General features: G+C 49.7%; 1 protein-coding gene across 1 annotated transcript in view; it reads left to right on the plus strand.

The window, feature by feature from the left end:
* Window positions 1-18104: 18104 nt before the first annotated feature.
* The window catches only part of LOC149437383 (alpha-N-acetylgalactosaminide alpha-2,6-sialyltransferase 2-like), a 65997-nt gene continuing 64762 nt past the window's right edge, over window positions 18105-19339 (plus strand). The window contains exon 1 of the mRNA XM_089660973.1: window positions 18105-18641. Within this exon, the coding sequence (XP_089517099.1) occupies window positions 18484-18641 (158 nt within the window). The 5' untranslated portion in view covers window positions 18105-18483. The remainder of the gene's footprint in view (window positions 18642-19339) is intronic.

A 19339-nucleotide genomic window follows, 5' to 3' on the forward strand; every position in this document is an offset into this window, starting at 1 on the left:
TTGGCCATTGCAGAACATTCCACTTCTTTGGTGTCTTTTGCAGTCTGCTTTGGGTCATTGTCCATCTGCACTGTGAAGCGTCCAATGAGTTGTGAAGCATTTGGCTGAATATGAGCCGATAATATTCCCGAAACACTTCACAATTCATCCGGCTGCTTCTGTCAGCCGTCACATCATCAATAAATACAAGAGAAGCAGTTCCATTGGCAGCCATACATGCCCACGCCATGACACTACCACCACCATGATCACTGATGAGGTGGTATGCTGAGGACCATGAGCAGTTCCTTCTCCATACTCTTCTCTTCCCATCACTCTGGTACAAGTTGATGTCGGTCTCATCTGTCCATAGGATGTTGTTCCAGAACTGTGAAGGCTTTTTTACATGTCGTTTGGCAAACTCTAATCTGGCCTTCCTGTGTTTGAGGCTCACCAATGGTTTCCATCTTGTGGTGAACCCTCTGTATTCACTCTGGTGAAGTCTTCTCTTGATTGGTGACTTTGACACACATACACCTACCTCCTGGAGGGTGTTCTTGATCCGGCCAACTGTTGTGAAGGGTGTTTTCTTCACCAGGGAAAGAATTCTTCGCTCATCCACCACAGTTGTTTTCCGTGGTCTTCCGGGTCTTTTGGTGTTGCTGGGCTCACCGGTGCGTTCCTTCTTTTTAAGAATGTTCCAAACAGTTGTTTTGGCCACGCCTCATGTTTTTGCTATCTCTCTGATGGGTTTGTTTTGTTGTTTCAGCCTAATGATGGCTTCACTGATAGTGACAGCTCTTTGGGTCTCATCTTGAGAGTTGACAGCAACAGATTCCAAATGCAAATAGCACACTTGAAATGAACTCTGGACCTTTTATCTGCTCATTGTAATTGGGATAATGAGGGAATAACACACACCTGGCCATGGAACAGCTGAGAAGCCAATTGTCCCATTACTTTTGGTCCCTTAACAAGTGGGAGGCACATATGCAAACTTTTGTGATTCCTACACCGTTCACCTGATTTGGATGTAAATACCCTCAAATTAGAGCTGACAGTCTGCAGTTAAAGTACATCTTGTTTGTTTCATTTCAGATCTATTGTGGTGTATAGAGCCAAAAATGTTAGAGTTGTGTCCATGTCCCAATATTTATGGACCTGACTGTAGACTGTATACTGGGTGTCAGGGGCGGACTGACCATTTGGAAAGTCGGGTACTCCCCGAGGGCCCGGGGTCAGTAGGGGGCCCCATGAGATGCCCCTGGTACCTTTTTCATAGGCTTTTTTGAGTTTGGGCAAGGACACAGGGGCCCCATGATCCCCTATTGCCCAGGGGCCCCAGGAGTTGTTAGTCTGCCCCTGGCCCGGGGGCACCAGGAGTTGCTAGACTGCCCCTGTCCCAGGGGCCCCAGGAGTTGTTAGTCTGGCCCGGGGCCCCAGGAGTTGTCAGTCTGCCCCTGGCCCGGGGCCCCAGGAGTTGTCAGTCTGCCCCTGGCCCAGGGCCCCAGGAGTTGTCATTCTGCCCCTGGCCCGGGGCCCCAGGAGTTGTCAGTCTGGCCCGGGGCCCCAGGAGTTGTCAGTCTGGCCCGGGGCCCCAGGAGTTGTCAGTCTGGCCCGGGGCCCCCAGGAGTTGTCAGTCTGCCCCTGGCCCGGGGGCCCCAGGAGTTGTCAGTCTGCCCCTGGCCCAGGGCCCCAGGAGTTGTCAGTCTGCCCCTGGCCCAGGGCCCCAGGAGTTGTCAGTCTGGCCCGGGGCCCCAGGAGTTGTCAGTCTGGCCCGGGGCCCCAGGAGTTGTCAGTCTGCCCCTGCTGGGTGTGTGTTCTGGGCCCGGACACATATATTCTGTGAATAATCTGCATCCTCTCTATGAGGAGATCAGAAGATGATGGAACGGTCGGAGATGACAGACGTGAGTCTGGCGGATGGAATGATGGAATTCGTCGCCGAGACGCGTCCTGAATATTTCTCACACAGACGACATATTTTGGATACAACTAATAGGAGATCATTAGGAGGTTTCGGTGACTCAGAGATCAGAAATCCGACTTCCTCCCCCATCACATGGAGCCCAACAATCAGCCGAGAAATCGATTGGAATTCCTGCTGAACACCGAGAGCTGCGAGACGAACGATCGACGATTTATTGCCACAAATGGGTTCTAAAGCAAATCAGCACCGACAGGGATGGATGGATATGGATGGATGGAGGGATGGATATGGATGGATGGATGGATGGATATGGATGGATGGATGGAGGGATGGATGGATGGATATGGATGGATGGATGGATGGAGGGATGGATGGAGGGATGGATGGAGGGATGGATATGGATGGATGGAGGGATGGATGGATGGATGGATATGGATGGATGGAGGGATGGATGGAGGGATGGATGGATGGATATGGATGGATGGAGGGATGGATATGGATGGATATGGATGGATGGAGGGATGGATGGATATGGATGGATGGATATGGATGGATGGAGGGATGGATGGATGGATGGATCGAGGAAGGGATGGATGGAGGGATGGATATGGAGGGATGGATATGGATGGATGGATGGAGGAATGGATATGGATGGATATGGATGGATATGGATGGATGGAGGGATGGATGGATGGATATGGATGGATGGAGGGATATGGATGGTGTCTGGAGTACTCCATGTGATGCTCTTGCTGGGTCGTTACATTGTAATTCTGGAACTTGTTACAGCGGATATAAGTCTTCACCCCCCTCCCCCCCAGCCTCTAACCCCCCCCCCCCAGCCTCTACCCCCCCCCTCCCCCTCCCCCCCCCCCCCGATACAATGTCCGGTTTCTGTGATGTAATAAATGAGATGAGGATCAATCATTTCAGAACTTTTTCCACCTTTAATGTGACCCATAAACTGTACATCACCCAGAACACACAGGAGGTACCGATCCACAATACACCTCCCCCACTTAATGGTTATGTAGTGGGGAAGGGGTATTATAGATCTGTATGTAGTTAGGGGTTTCGGCTTAACCACTGACCTACAATACACCTCCCCAACTACATACAGATCTACAATACACCTCCCCCAACTACATACAGATCTACAATACACCTCCCCAGCTACATACAGATCTATAATACACCTCCCCCAACCACATACAGATCTATAATACACCTCCCCAACCACATACAGATCTATAATACACCTCCCCCAACCACATACAGATCTACAATACACCTCACCCAACTACATGCAGAACTATAATACACCTCCCCCAACTACATACAGATAGATAATAAGCCTCCATCATCTCGTGTAACCCGACAGGATGAAGATGGAGCGCAGCGTACGGGGGAGGGGGGATTCCACATTGGGGACTCTGTCTGGAAATGTCACAGTGTGACCCCAGAGGATGAGGACAGCGCGGCGCTGTACCCCCAGACATTCCAGGGCGCCCACACATGGGGGGGGAGGGGCAGAGAACACAGCGGGGGAAGTCACGCCAGATCTGCACATTCCTGATAATATGTCACATGTTCCATCGCCGGCAGAAATGACATTTATTCTCCCCAATCATTGGACCTGGTGATCCGGCCAGTAACACCCCTCCTGTATTAGAGCGCCCCCACTCTGGAGGAAGGAGCACAGGGGGCACCTATGGACAGCAGCATTGTCAGTCTGGGGGGGGGGGAGTGTTAGACGGACTAGCAGATTTAGATACACTAACACATTGAAGCCGAACTCCGCCCCCCACTTTATAATCTGTTACAGGAACATTCTTTTATCCTCTTGGGATGAAGGTTTTACATCGAGAGATAAAAGCTGATCGTTGTAAGCGCCCCGGTCAGTGGGGAATGGTTGGCCTCATCCCTCTAACGGATACATCTGCAGGACAGCTTCTTCGTTTGCAAAACAACAGACTTACTGGTTGGATCACCAGGTGAGAATAGGTCCTCCTGCACACGGGATGCTTTTACAGCGGATGTTTTTGGCTTTTTTTTTCTACATCCAGTGACCCCCCCAGCATGTCCTCCTCGGTGTCCGTGACACATGATGCTGTAATCAGCGTTTTTTGGCTGAAAAAAAAAACAGAACTAGTTTCTAGAGGTGCTTTTAGCTGTAAAAAGGCTCTAACGCTGGTAAATGCAGAAAAATGCAGTAAAATGCGGCAAACCGGCGTTTTTGGATTTTTTTAAAGAAAAAAATTAGTTTTTTTGGTGTGAAAAACGCAAACGCAGGAAAACGTGACTAAACGCTAACGCTAAAACACCAAAAAACACTGAAAACGTGAATTTTTAACGCAACTTTATACAGCTAACGCTACCGGCGTTTTTAAAATGCCCCCCCCCTCCCCCCAGTGTACATGGAGCCTAGAAGAACGAAAACCTAAAAAGAAAACTAATGCAGCCGCCACATCTTAGAATTGGTAAGAAATGTTTGCTTTGAGCTTTATTACCGCTTTAATGTCTCAGAGCAGAGAGAACCCCCTCCTCTCTCCTAGAAGAGACACTCATAGTCAGTTTACACAGACAGCCAACAAGCAGGCAGGCAGAGAGCATCTCCCAGTTCAACATTTTGCATCACAAAGACAATCTCCTCATTAATATTAATATAAAAACAATTAAAAAATGGCAAATAAATGAAATGTTTAGTCTGGAGGATTTATGGAGGATCTATGGAGGATTTATGGAGGATCTATGGAGGATTTATGGAGGATCTATGGAGGATTTATGGAGGATCTATGGAGGATTTATGGCGTCCGCACAGGGCAGAGTCCACCGCGTGTTCACAGTAATAGGGGGAAGGAGTTCATTACAGATAAAGAGGACATCACTCTTCATCCTGCATGGGGAGACGTCATCCCGCCGTGATAAGGCGCTGACATTTATCGGGAAGAGTAGAGTAAAGGTCGGCCACGATAAACCACAAAAGAAAGATTGTAAACGCACCACACGAAGACGTACAGATGGGATGGAAAGCCACACGTGACCAATCGCTTCCCTGAAGAGGTTCCAGTGATGTTTATGCATCATTGTCATCACTCATCATGCCCAACGCCATGCAAGAGACCAACAGTGGTCTTCCACATCATTCATGGCTACATCGAAGAATGGCATTCATGGCTGGTCTGAACCCCATTGTCCACCATTTTATTGTAGGCTCTCAAGTTCCACCATCACTGGACTCCACCGTGCCATTTTAGGCATTTGGGTTCCACCATCACTGGACTCCACAATACATGATGGGTTCCACCATCACTGGACTCCTCCATGCTATTTTAGGCATTTGGGTTCCACCATCACAGGACTCCTCCATGCTATTTTAGGCATTTGGGTTCCACCATCCCTGGACCCCACCATGCTATTTTAGGCATTTGGGTTCCACCTTCACTGGACCCCACCATGCTATTTTAGGCATTTGGGTTCCACCATCACAGGACTCCTCCATGCTATTTTAGGCATTTGGGTTCCACCATCACAGGACTCCTCCATGCTATTTTAGGCATTTGGGTTCCACCATCACAGGACTCCTCCATGCTATTTTAGGCATTTGGGTTCCACCTTCACTGGACCCCACCATGCCATTTTAGCCATTTGGGTTCCACCTTCACTGGACTCCTCCATGCTATTTTAGGCATTTGGGTTCCACCTTCACTGGACCCCACCATGCTATTTTAGGCATTTGGGTTCCACCATCACAGGACTCCTCCATGCCATTTTAGCCATTTGGGTTCCACCATCACTGGACTCCTCCATGCTATTTTAGGCATTTGGGTTCCACCTTCACTGGACCCCACCATGCTATTTTAGGCATTTGGGTTCCACCATCACAGGACTCCTCCATGCCATTTTAGCCATTTGGGTTCCACCATCACTGGACTCCTCCATGCTATTTTAGGCATTTGGGTTCCACCTTCACTGGACCCCACCATGCTATTTTAGGCATTTGGGTTCCACCATCACAGGACTCCTCCATGCCATTTTAGCCATTTGGGTTCCACCATCACTGGACTCCGCCATCCTATTTTAGGCATTTGGGTTCCACCATCACTGGACTCCACAATGTTATTTTCCACTCTCGAGTCCCCCCCTCCCCCCCCCGATGCATTCAAGGATATTATTTTGAATAGAATGGTAGCCAGCCTATGGACAGTCGAATACTTTCACACAGTAAAGAAACTTTAAAACAAGCCTCACTAACCTCTGTTGCTGCAGACACTGTGGAGCAATTGTTCCTCAAAGTTTAAAAGACATATAGAGAAGTCATCCAAGTCCAGTCCCAAAACTCTGTTTTCCCCTCTTTTAGTTCCTCTGCCTTTAGAGCAACCTTTTGTCTCAGGAGGAACTCACTTTCCGATGTCGGGGGACCCTGCAAAGAGTAATCCATTGGTGGTCAATGGGAAAAGTACCCCCTTACAAAGTTGGCCAGACAGATAGAACGATCACTGATCATGCTGCTGGCTCTGCAGAGTGGAACCATGAAGGCACCATCAGATGGGAGGTCAACAAGCCACGGCTGAAGAAATCCCAAGCAACCTCTGGAGGAACCCCGGGGTTCCACTGAACTCTTATGGAGAATGCATTAAAGACCACAAGGCTTTCAGGCTGCCAAGTGGGCACCACTGCTGGGAGGTGCAGCTGAGTTGTGGGGTCAAAAACGTATCCTGTACGCTGAAACGGTGGTGTGAACCATCCCTAAACTTTGAGGATAAATTATTCCACGGTGCCTGCAGCTACAGAGGTGAGTGACAGCTTGGCCAGATCACTTTCCGTCTCAGGGTAGGAGAACCTCATTGACAGATAACATATAGTTGGTGCCTCCTGTTCTCCTGAATTGTTTTCACTTTGGAGGTAATTAAATCCACAGCTGAGAATGTTATTGGAGAGATTTTCAGGAAGATTTACCCCTTTTTGTTGGTTTAGATTGAATTCTTCCCTCTTCAGCCGTAGTCTTCCTCTCAATATTTTCCCTAAAGTTCTTCTGCTCTCCTCACGTCTCCATTCACTCCTTCTGTGTGACGTTGACCTGCCAACATCTTCATGGACCTGGATGGTGTGTATGGAGTGACTCTCAATCCTAGAAGAGTTGGGCTCGGGGACAGCGACACGGGTGCCGGCCCACATGGCTGGGCTTGAAAGAACATATAGTGACAACGCACTTGAATGGCGAGACAGGGACAGGAGGGTCTCCAGGGGTCTTTGGATAGAAGATAACTAGCATTGGGGAACCCCCACAACAATTTTCTTTTTTCTTGTTTCCATCATTCTGATGTGGGCCCGGATCCTGGTAGTCATAGTGGCTGGCAGGGTACAAGGTCCTTGGAGTTGGAATTTGGGGTCATATGTAAATTGGGTAGGGGCCCGTCATAGGTCCAGCACCCCTTATATTGCATGGTTGAGTGCCAGTGAACTAATGGTCACTCATGGTTGTATCTGCAGTCATTGGTGCGGGGGTCTTCAAGTCGGTGTTGGGCAGCTGGAGACCCATTTTAAAGGGTTCCTCGGAGATAATTACAGCCCAACGTATAAAATCCAAAATACCAACCACAACCTACAACTCTGCTCCGAGCTACATCACCAACCTCTTCTCCAGATATCGCCCAAATCGTCCTCTTCCCTCCTCCCACCACCTCCTGCTCTCTAGCTCCCATGTTATCTCCTCACATGCTCACCTCCAGGACTTCTCCAGAACCCCTCCCATCCTCTGGAACTCTCTTCCCCAGTATTTCCATTCAGCTCCTACCCTGTCCTCCTTTAGGCGACCCCTAAAAACTCATTAATCCAGGAGTAGAAGCCTACTCCACCTACAAACTGTACTTCGGCCACCTTCATCAGATCACCCCCCCCCCCCCAGCTATTACCCTTTGTACCGCCATTCTCCTCCCATTAGACTGTAAGCTCACTGAACAAGGCCCGCCTCTTCCTGCTAGATTGATCTTATTGTAACTTTAGGGTCTCCCTTGATATTGGAAAGTGCTGAGCAAACTGTTGGTGAGATATAAATCCTGTATAATAATCATAATAAAATGTCTACAAGGACCTTCGGGCTCCATTTGTGTGTTCTGGTCATTAGGGGCCACTTAGTGTCTAGCAGGGGCGGACTGACCATTTAGCCAATCGGGCACTGCCTGAGGGCCCAGGGTCAGTAGGGGGCCCCATGAGATGCCCCTGGTACCTTTCATAGGCTTTTTTGGGTGTGGTTTGACTGTGGGCGAGGACATGGGCCCCATGATCCCCTATTGCCCGGGGGCCCCATGAGTGGTCAGTCTGCCCCTGGTGTCTAGGTGAGTGTTGGGGGGGCGATCAGGCACAATGGAAGAAGTCATCTCCAATAACCCACCAATCATACAGAAGATACTTTGTTTTCCTTCCTTCGCTTTACCTACAAAGGTTCAGACAGTTTTTGTTTCAGATGTTCTGTGTGGTTTGGTGGTGACAACATCTTCCTCCTCCTCAGATCGTCTTCCTGGTATGAAGAAACGTCTGAGGGCAACGCCATGATGGCAGGAGGAGAACGACGTATTCTCTTATCGAAGGGCAAAGGTGATCCTCCTACAGGAACAGGATCGGTAGGAGGACCCCAGGCAATCAAATGAAGAACAAACAACCAGACTGGGAGAGAAAAAAATGTATTGTAAAAAGAAAGGCGCCCGAGTCAGGTGACAGAACCTCTAATTACCCCGAGTGGCCGACTTTCTCCATGTTACTCCGGAGGGTATATTAGAAGTCGGTCAAAGTCTACTGAGAGGCCATTTGTGAGATCTTACAGTAATGGGGAGCAGAGCGGGATCCATGGCTCCGGCATCTCTGCTGTATGAATGGGAAGTTAAGGAGATGAGTGAAATAAATGTCTGGAGGAAAAGAAATGTCATCTCCAAACACGGGAAGGATTCTTCACAGTAAGAGCTGAGAATGTGGAATAGACTCCCCCCAGAGGTGGGTGTGGCCAATCAGTGGATTGCTGTAGGAAAGTCCTGGATCCTTTCTTGGATACACAGAATATAACTGGATATAACATTTATAGGGAAAGGTGATCCAGGGAATATCCGATTATTGATCTGGGAATATCCGATTATTGATCCTGGGAATATCCGATTATTGATCCCGGGAATATCCGAATATTGATCCCGGGAATATCCGATTATTGATTCCGGGAATATCCGATTATTGATCCTGGGAATATCCGATTATTGGTCCAGGGAATATCCGATTATTGATCCCGGGAATATCCGATTATTGATCCTGGGAATATCCGATTATCGGTCCCGGGAATATCCGATTATTGGTCCAGGGAATATCCGATTATTGATCCCGGGAATATCCGATTATTGATCCCAGGAATATCCGATTATCGGTCCCGGGAATATCCGATTATTGGTCCCGGGAATATCTGATTATTGATCCCGGGAATATCCGATTATTGGTCCAGGGAATATCCAATTACTGATCCCGGGAATATCCGATTATTGATCCAGGGAATATCCGATTATTGTTCCCGGGAATATCTGATTATTGATCCAGGGAATATCCGATTATTGGTCCTGGGAATATCCGATTATTTGTCCCGGGAATATCTGATTATTGTTCCCGGGAATATCTGATTATTGATCCCGGGAATATCCGATTATTGATCCTGGGAATATCCGAATATTGATCCCGGGAATATCAGATTATTGATCCTGGGAATATCCAATTATTGATCCCGGGAATATCCGAATATTGATCCCGGGAATATCAGATTATTGATCCTGGGAATATCCAATTATTGATCCCGGGAATATCCGATTATTGATCCCGGGAATATCCGAATATTGATCCCGGGAATATCCGAATATTGATCCCGGGAATATCTGATTGCCTCTCGAGGGATCAGGAAGGAATGTTTCCCCTGCAGGAGCAGATTGGATCGTGCTTTGCCGGGTGTTTTTTTGCCTTCCTCTGGATCCACTGTGGCTGGAGGATTATAACTTTTTAAAAAAAATTTTATGATTGAACTGGATGGACTTTTGTCTTTTTTCAGCCAGACTAACTATGTAACTATGGACATGAATTTGTGTGTGTGGGAACAATTAATATGAAGTTTCCAAGCATCCTCGGGACTCCCTGCTACCAACAAGGTAGAGAGATGTCTACTATGAGTGCGCAATTGTCTGTTCGGGGACAGAGAACCCAAAGATCTGTCCTCCTACGGGGCAGGGACAGCATCCATTATTATTATTATACAGGATTTATGGTGCCGACAGTTTGCTCAGCGCTGTACATAATAGTGGGAGACAGTACAGTAACGATACAGTTCAATACAAGAGGGATAGGAGGGCCCTGATCCTGGGAGCTTACAATCTAGAGGGGAGGGGTTAGTGGTACAAAAGGTAGTAACTGTGGGGGATGGAGTGGTAGGAAGAGTAGTAGATTCCATTATTAGCTGAGGGCAGGATAGGCTGAAAAGAAAGGTTTTCAGAGATCGCCTAAAAGTGAGCAGAGTAGGCGACAGTCTGATAGATTGGGGTAGAGAGTTCCAGAGGATGGGTGACACCCTGGAGAAGTCCTGGAGATGAGCATGGGAGGAGGAGACAAGGAGGCAGAGAGCAGGAGGTCTTGCGAGGAGCGGAGAGGACGGTTTGGGTGAAATTTGGAGACAAGATTGGGGATGTAATTTGGGGAATTAAGTCTTCTCTGATGTGTCTTATGAGTAATATTGAGTTGTCAGCCGGAGGAGACATCAAAGATTGGCTTATTGCCCGAATCTGGTCCATAGACAATGAGAATTGTGAGTTCCTTTGGCCTATATGTAAAGTAACAATGGTCCATCTGCCTTCTTTGGTGTCACTGCTTTGTCTACATTTTTAACAGGGTTAGAAGGCTGGAGACCCCAACACAGTCCACATCCAGAACCTGAGCATCTGCTGGAGGTCCAGTCTAGATAAATGCGTTTCCTCTAATAATTAAACATCCATCTTTGGTTTTGTAAGACGCTTCAGCACTCAAGTACATTTACAAGGTGACCTTCAACCTTCAATGATCCTCAAACTGACTAGAAGATAATCCAATCTCCAGAAGGGTCCAGCCTTGATGTGGGATGTTGAAGATACTGGCTGCATTATTCTACAAGATTGACCATTTTGAACCTTCTATTGTGTGTGTTGGATCCTGTTCAGACCTCCAGAGATTGGAGTATTCCTCTTTTGTTTTTTTTGACGGACATTGGGCTAGGCTTCATGCTTGTGGTGTCCCCGGTGTGGGCTTCATGCTCGTGGTGTCCCCGGTGTGGGCTTCATGCTCGTGGTGTCCCCGGTGTGGGCTTCATGCTCGTGGTGTCCCTGGTGTGGGCTTCATGCTCGTGGTGTCCCTGGTGTGGGCTTCATGCTCGTGGTGTCCCTGGTGTGGGCTTCATGCTCGTGGTGTCCCTGGTGTGGGCTTCATGCTCGTGGTGTCCCCGGTGTGGGCTTCATGCTCGTGGTGTCCCCGGTGTGGGCTTCATGCTCGTGGTGTCCCCGGTGTGGGCTTCATGCTCGTGGTGTCCCCGGTGTGGGCTTCATGCTCGTGGTGTCCCCGGTGTGGGCTTCATGCTCGTGGTGTCCCCGGTGTGGGCTTCATGCTCGTGGTGTCCCCGGTGTGGGCTTCATGCTCGTGGTGTCCCCGGTGTGGGCTTCATGCTCGTGGTGTCCCCGGTGTGGGCTTCATGCACGTAGTGTCCCCGGTGTGGGCTTCATGCTCGTGGTGTCCCCGGTGTGGGCTTCATGCTCGTGGTGTCCCCGGTGTGGGCTTCATGCTCGTGGTGTCCCCGGTGTGGGCTTCATGCTCGTGGTGTCCCCGGTGTGGGCTTCATGCTCGTGGTGTCCCCGGTGTGGGCTTCATGCTCGTGGTGTCCCCGGTGTGGGCTTCATGCTCGTGGTGTCCCCGGTGTGGGCTTCATGCTCGTGGTGTCCCCGGTGTGGGCTTCATGCTCGTGGTGTCCCCGGTGTGGGCTTCATGCTCGTGGTGTCCCCGGTGTGGGCTTCATGCTCGTGGTGTCCCCGGTGTGGGCTTCATGCACGTAGTGTCCCCGGTGTGGGCTTCATGCTCGTGGTGTCCCCGGTGTGGGCTTCATGCTCGTGGTGTCCCCGGTGTGGGCTTCATGCTCGTGGTGTCCCCGGTGTGGGCTTCATGCTCGTGGTGTCCCCGGTGTGGGCTTCATGCTCGTGGTGTCCCCGGTGTGGGCTTCATGCACGTAGTGTCCCCGGTGTGGGCTTCATGCTCGTGGTGTCCCCGGTGTGGGCTTCATGCTCGTGGTGTCCCCGGTGTGGGCTTCATGCTCGTGGTGTCCCCGGTGTGGGCTTCATGCTCGTGGTGTCCCCGGTGTGGGCTTCATGCTCGTGGTGTCCCCGGTGTGGGCTTCATGCTCGTGGTGTCCCCGGTGTGGGCTTCATGCTCGTGGTGTCCCCGGTGTGGGCTTCATGCTCGTGGTGTCCCCGGTGTGGGCTTCATGCTCGTGGTGTCCCCGGTGTGGGCTTCATGCTCGTGGTGTCCCCGGTGTGGGCTTCATGCTCGTGGTGTCCCCGGTGTGGGCTTCATGCACGTAGTGTCCCCGGTGTGGGCTTCATGCTCGTGGTGTCCCCGGTGTGGGCTTCATGCTCGTGGTGTCCCCGGTGTGGGCTTCATGCTCGTGGTGTCCCCGGTGTGGGCTTCATGCTCGTGGTGTCCCTGGTGTGGGGATTGGGTGCCCTTCGGCCATTGTATCGTCCTTCTGTAGTCCCCCTCTAGAAATGATGATTCGCACTAATGTTGTTCCAGCAAACAGCAAATATATCCGGCTTTAGGAGACTGGGTTCCATCACACTGACTTCAGTCACATTCTCTCGGAGTAGATGTCGGATCCTTGGAAACACGTTGAGCTGACATTGGTACATGGAAAGGATTTGTGAAGCCCGTGATTGGATATGGAGTTACATACTTTTAATGTGTTCAATAAACTTCATATTTTTTCTAAAAAAAATCTTTTTGTGGTGCTATAAGTCCAAAGTTACTATTTCCTGGTATATTATGTACAATTTTTAGGATGTGAGCATAAAGGAGTCAGAACCCCCATCTAATCTTTTCCTCATACTGACTATGGAGCATCAAAATGCGGATCAGGACATGAAGGCGGGTAAAGGGGTGTTGGGGGCCCCAGTAACCCTCCCAAACACCATACAGCAGGCCAATGGCAATTGGTTTTGGACATAATATGTGAATAAAATATATAGATGCAATCAGTGAGCGCTTCAATAGATAGCAGCTACAGCATGAAAGGTAACCAAAAAACAAACCTCATAAATCTATACAAAAAGAAGTGCAGCGCTGAATACTCCAACATACGTGTATGTTCTCCGAATCATGTGGGTAATAAAAGGAACACAATAAGAACATGTAAAAATGTCAAATAAATGTCAAAATAAATAAATAGTGACAGTTCGTGATAAGTGATCTACGCAGGAGTTGCTAGGGACTTCCCGATCTTGTGGTCTGGTGACAAATAGTGAAAATGCACACTCACCAGATGCGTATTTTCAATACGCATGTCATGCATAACCCAGAGGTCCCCCTCATAGGATGGGATGGACGAGCTGGGCCATCTTTAGCAGACTCTCCTTCCTCTGGGTGTAGAGCAGCCAAACCGTTGTCTCCCTTGCTATTTCCGAAAGTGCAACCTCCTATCTAACAATCGGAAATAGCAGGGAAGACAACGGTTTGGCTGCTTTACACCCAGAGGAAGGAGAGTCCGCTAAAGACGGCCCAGCTCGTCCATCCCATCCTATGAGGGGGACCTCTGGTTTATGCATGACATGCGTATTGAAAATACGCATCTGGTGAGTGTGCATTTTTACTATTTGTCACCAGACCACAAGATCGGGAAGTCACTAGCAACTCCTGAGTAGATCACTTATCACGAACTGTCACTATTTATTTATTTTGACATTTATTTGACATTTTTACATGTTCTTATTGTGTTCCTTTTATTACCCACATGATTCGGAGAACATACACGTATGTTGGAGTATTCAGCGCTGCACTTCTTTTTGTATAAATAATATGTGAATAGTATGGGGTGTACATTGTGAATGTTGGGGGGAACCCCACAATCATCCCCGCTGTGCTGGGCGTATAGTCAACTGTTGAGGCTGCAACAAATAACAAACTACTTGAAGAAAAACGAACAAAAAGATGGAAGAAGAGATTTTATAAAGATGACTTCCTCCTGGAAGTGGAAACGGATCCAGCAAAACGCAGCAATAGGTAACATCACCGATCCGAACACGGCTGGTCGAAGGATACGAGAGACTACATATCTCAAAGCCACCCATCCAAGGCCGTGTGAGGAGTTATTTATCGTGTAGATCGAAGGTTCCATCGTGATCACAGCGGTCAAACCACGTGCTGCCCGGAATCTGCATGACTATGACGATTCATCCACTGTGTGAGCGAAGGAGTGAACGATGATCCTTCATGAACTGGATGGTCTTTCCTCAGCCAGACTAACTATGGAACGATGTATCCAGGCAATTTTCCCACACACGCACAGATTGTAGATATCTGCCAGGAGGTCACTGGAGAATCCAAACTAGCATGGTCCTGTCCCTGCAAATAACGGCACCTGCGAGCGATGATCTGCAGGCTCGTCTGTCATCGCATTCCTTCAAGCCTGCTGTGCAAATCACATTTTTCTTTTTCAGGTATGAGAAAAAAAATCATTCTTGGAATCCCTCGGGACAAATGAGGAGCGTCTGTCATACTTGGAGACGGCGGAGCTTTAATTAAAGTAGAAAGAAGCCAACAAACTCAAGCTGCAGATCTATGAACATGGAGGCCCCACCACTGAGGGTGCCAATGTGAACCTGCATGGTCAGCAGAAAGACGGGTTCAGGTGGTCAATGGTTTGGCCAAGTCATGGAGCCGATTACCGAAGGAGCTGAGAATCGTCCCTCAAATAGCTGAATATTGACAATTATCCAGTCATGTGAGGAGCATCTGCACCCGGCTGCACATTCAACATCAAAAGTCACAACTCGTCTGATTTGCCATCGGAACGAGGCCATTGAAGACCAAAACTTCCATCCAGTTCATGAAGGATCATCGTTCACTCCTTCGCTCACACAGTGGATGAATCGTCATAGTCATGCAGATTCCGGGCAGCACGTGGACTGCTAAGGTTTGGCCGAATTTGCAGAATGACCTGAACTGGCTACCATACAAATTCCTTCCCGCGACGGGTCCACTGGAGGGTTCAACAAGCAAAGCCAGAGGATCCATCTACACATCAAGGAAGACCAACAACCAATAGCATGGCCAGAAATATGACCGCCAATCAGTGGAAGTGTATTAAGAACAAAAGGCTGAATCCAGCGACTCCAACGACAACGTATTGGTTGGGTGGACAACCGGCTCCCCAGCCATCAAGTGAGAACTAAAAGGATTCTAAAGCAAAAAAACATTTCTAAAATAACAAGCATGTTAGTGTTACCTTCTCTATAATGGGTTTGCACAACACCGCCCCGGTTCTCTTCTATTTGGGTCCCCTGCCAGCAGCCCTGACTCCTCCCCCCTGCCGTGTGCCCCCAATAGCGAACCTCTTGCTATGGGGCACTCAAGCAGGTTCACTCACGAGCCGTACTCCTGTGAGTGAACATTGTCCATTCACACATGGAGTGTGGCTTGACTCCGCTCCCCATGTTCCCAAATTCTCAAAGTCTTGGCAGGGATTGGTTGGGCACCACTGGAAGTAATAGTAGGGATTCTGGAAGTACTGGCAGTGATTGGATGGGCACCACTGGAAGTACTGGCAGGGATTGGATGGGCACCACTGGAAGTACTGACAGGGATTGGATGGGCACCACTGGAAGTACTGGTAGGGATTGGATGGGCACCACTGGAAGTACTGGCAGGGATTGGATGGGCACCACTGGAAGTACTGGCAGGGATTGGATGGGCACCACTGGAAGTACTGACAGGGATTGGATGGGCACCACTGGAAGTACTGGTAGGGATTGGATGGGCACCACTGGAAGTACTGGCAGGGATTGGATGGGCACCACTGGAAGTACTGGTAGGGATTGGTTGGGCACCATTGGAAGTACTGGCAGGGATTGGATGGGCACCACTGGAAGTAATAGTAGGAATTCTGGAAGTACTGGCAGTGATTGAATGGGCACCACTGGAAGTACTGGCATGGATTGGATGGGCAGCACTGGAAGTACTGGCAGGGATTGAATGGGCACCACTGGAAGTACTGGCAGGGATTGGATGGGCACCACTGGAAGTACTGGCAAAGATTGGTTGGGCACCGCTGGAAGTATTGGCAGTGATTGGTTGGGCACCACTGGAAGTACTGGTAGGGATTGGATGGGCACCACTGGAAGTACTGGCAGGGATTGGTTGGGCACCACTGGAAGTACTGGCAGGGATTGGTTGGGCACCACTGGAAGTACTGGAAGGGATTGGTTGGGCACCACTGGAAGTACTGGCAGGGATTGGTTGGGCACCACTGGAAGTACTGACAGGGATTGGTTGGGCACCACTGGAAGTACTGGAAGGGATTGGTTGGGCACCACTGGAAGTAGTGGCAGGGATTGGTTGGGCACCACTGGAAGTACTGGCAGGGATTGGTTGGGCACCACTGGAAGTACTGGAAGGGATTGGTTGGGCACCACTGGAAGTACTGACAGGGATTGGTTGGGCACCACTGGAAGGGATTGGTTGGGCACCACTGGAAGTACTGACAGGGATTGGTTGGGCACCACTGGCAGGGATTGGTTGGGCACCACTGGAAGTACTGGCAGGGATTGGTTGGGCACCACTGGAAGTACTGGTAGGGATTGGTTGGGCACCACTGGAAGTACTGGTAGGGATTGGTTGGGCACCACTGGAAGTACTGGTAGGGATTGGTTGGGCACCACTGGAAGTACTGGTAGGGATTGGTTGGGCACCACTGGAAGTACTGGCAGAGATTCTGGAAGACCCAGTGGAAGTCCTGGTGGACCTGGAGGTACTATGACAATGGGTGTCCTGAGGAGTACAAACTTGGACCTCGCAGGAAGTCTGGTGGCTCTTTACTGCTTTAGGGTCCCAATTGCTGGTCTGGCGTAGAGGTCCTTTTCCTGCACTGCCTATAAGCGGGGTTCTCGGATCTGGGCATCGATCTTTTGGGTGTCCTGGGAGATTATTGGCTCGATTAAACCTGCCCAAGCATGACTGGCTCTCACCTGTTCCTCACTACTAGTCAAGAATCCAACCCGGACGTAAAATGTCAGCCCAACCTGACCTCTGGGGGTCCCTAACAGACATCCTGCTCAGCTCGACCCTGGTGCAGGGTAACTGGTCTGGTCTCTGCACCCTTCTGTAGCCAGCCTGTAGTAGGCGGAGCCAAATCTCTGCTCTCTGCACAGGCTATGTGCAGCACGAGGATGATGTCACTGCTACTTTTACAAGGTAAAATCTGGGTTTGTAATGGTGTTACATGGGAACCCTGATATAAGGGGGGACTCTGATGGTGATTATGATATAAAAGGAGGCTCTGATGGGTACCCAGATGTATGGGGGGACTCTGGGATTCTGATGTAAGGGGGGACTCTGATGTAAGGGGGGACTCTGATGGGGACCCTGATATAAGGGGGGACTCTGATGTAAGGGGGGACTCTGATGGGGACCCTGATATAAGGGGGGACTCTGATGGGGACCATGATATAAGGGGGGACTCTGATGGGGACCATGATATAAGGGGGGACTCTGGGATCCTGATGTAAGGGGGGACTCTGATGGGTACCCAGATGTATGGGGGGACTCTGGGATCCTCATGTAAGGTAGAACTTTGAAGTAATGTAAGACTCAGATGGGAACTCTGATGTAAGGGAGGCTTCTGATGGGATTCTGATGTAAGGGGGGACTCCGATGCAAAGTTATTTCTTGGAGCATGTTTATTCGTTTATAGAACCGATTTTGTTCGGCCTGGGAATATTAGCACAATATAGGATGTGGCCCTTGTCGTGGTAAGTTTGGGGCCCCCCGGGGTGAGCCGGTTACAATGTTTGGTTCATCTTGCGTGGCTCCGCCCCCTCCTCCCCGGTCTGGGCCGCCCTGCGAGGATTACGCCAGGACAGCTGATTTTAGGGCGATGATAAGCGCTGTGAGATAATAACGATCGTCCTGCAGAACGCCTTCTTCCTCCCCACCCCCGGCAGAGGCACAGGAAGGAGTTAATGACTCTGCAGGATATATTAGGCGGCCCTAAAATCGGATCCTCGTGCTGCGACCCGCCTTCAGGGCTCAAACATAGCGAGGGAGTCGCTCGCCGTCCCAGAAGTGTCATTCGCTGTGACGGGACGCCGTGGCTTCAAGTTCCGACTCGTCCGGGTGAGAGAGGAATTCGTCTTCTGCGGAGTGAAGATGTCCCGGCGAAGGCGATAAAGACGCGGCAAAGGCGATGATCGATCCTCTCCGCCGCTGACCCCGGAGCTCTCCGCCGCTGACCCCGGAGCTCTCCGCCGCTGACCCCGGAGCTCTCCGCCGCAATGCTCTTCGCCCGGCTGTTCCCGCTCTGCAAAGTTCGCTCCAAGTCCTTCCGCCGGGTTCTGCTGGTGCTCTGCGGGGTGTCGCTGGTCGGGCTGCTGGTCACCCAGAAGAACAAGATCATCGCCGGGATCTATCCCAACCAATCAGAGGACGGGAGGTAAGAGAGCGCCGGCGCGGGGATACTTCCAATCCGGCGTTACGGCGGCCATATACACGGCGATAAACGATCAATTTCTTTTCTAATCAGTTGATAGCTGACCAGCTGATCGATCAAGTGGATTCCGATCAAAAGTTGAGTTATCGATCACCAGTTTTCACCATGTAACCTGATCGATCTCTCCCAATAGGAATAATTGATCTATAGTCAATCGAGAGATCGATCAGATTACATGGTGAAAACAGGCGATCAATACATTTCTATCCATCAGAATCCACTTGCCCATGGATTGATTGGGTGGTAGGAATAATTGATCTAAAGTCAACCACCCGATCGATCACTGGGCAAGTGGATTCCGATCGATAGTGGAAATTGAAATTTATTGATTACCTGTTTTCACCATGTAATCTGATCAATCTCTCCTGATTGACTATAGATCAATCATTCCTCTCGGGAAAGATCGATCAGATTACATGGTGAAAACAGGCGATCAATACATTATAGCTATTGGCTGGAATCCACTTGCCCATGGATTGATTGGGTGGTAGGAATAATTGATCTATAGTCAACCACCCGATCGATCACTGGGCAAGTGGATTCCGATCGATAGTTGACATTTTTTGATTACCTGTTTTCACCATATAATCTGATCGATCTCTCCCGATTGACTCTAGATCAATTATTCCTCTCGGGAGAGA

This window comes from Staurois parvus, unplaced genomic scaffold (genome assembly GCF_062004578.1).
Source record: "Staurois parvus isolate SC_StPar_1 unplaced genomic scaffold, SC_StPar_1.0 ptg001299l, whole genome shotgun sequence".
Taxonomy (NCBI): Eukaryota; Metazoa; Chordata; class Amphibia; order Anura; family Ranidae; genus Staurois; species Staurois parvus.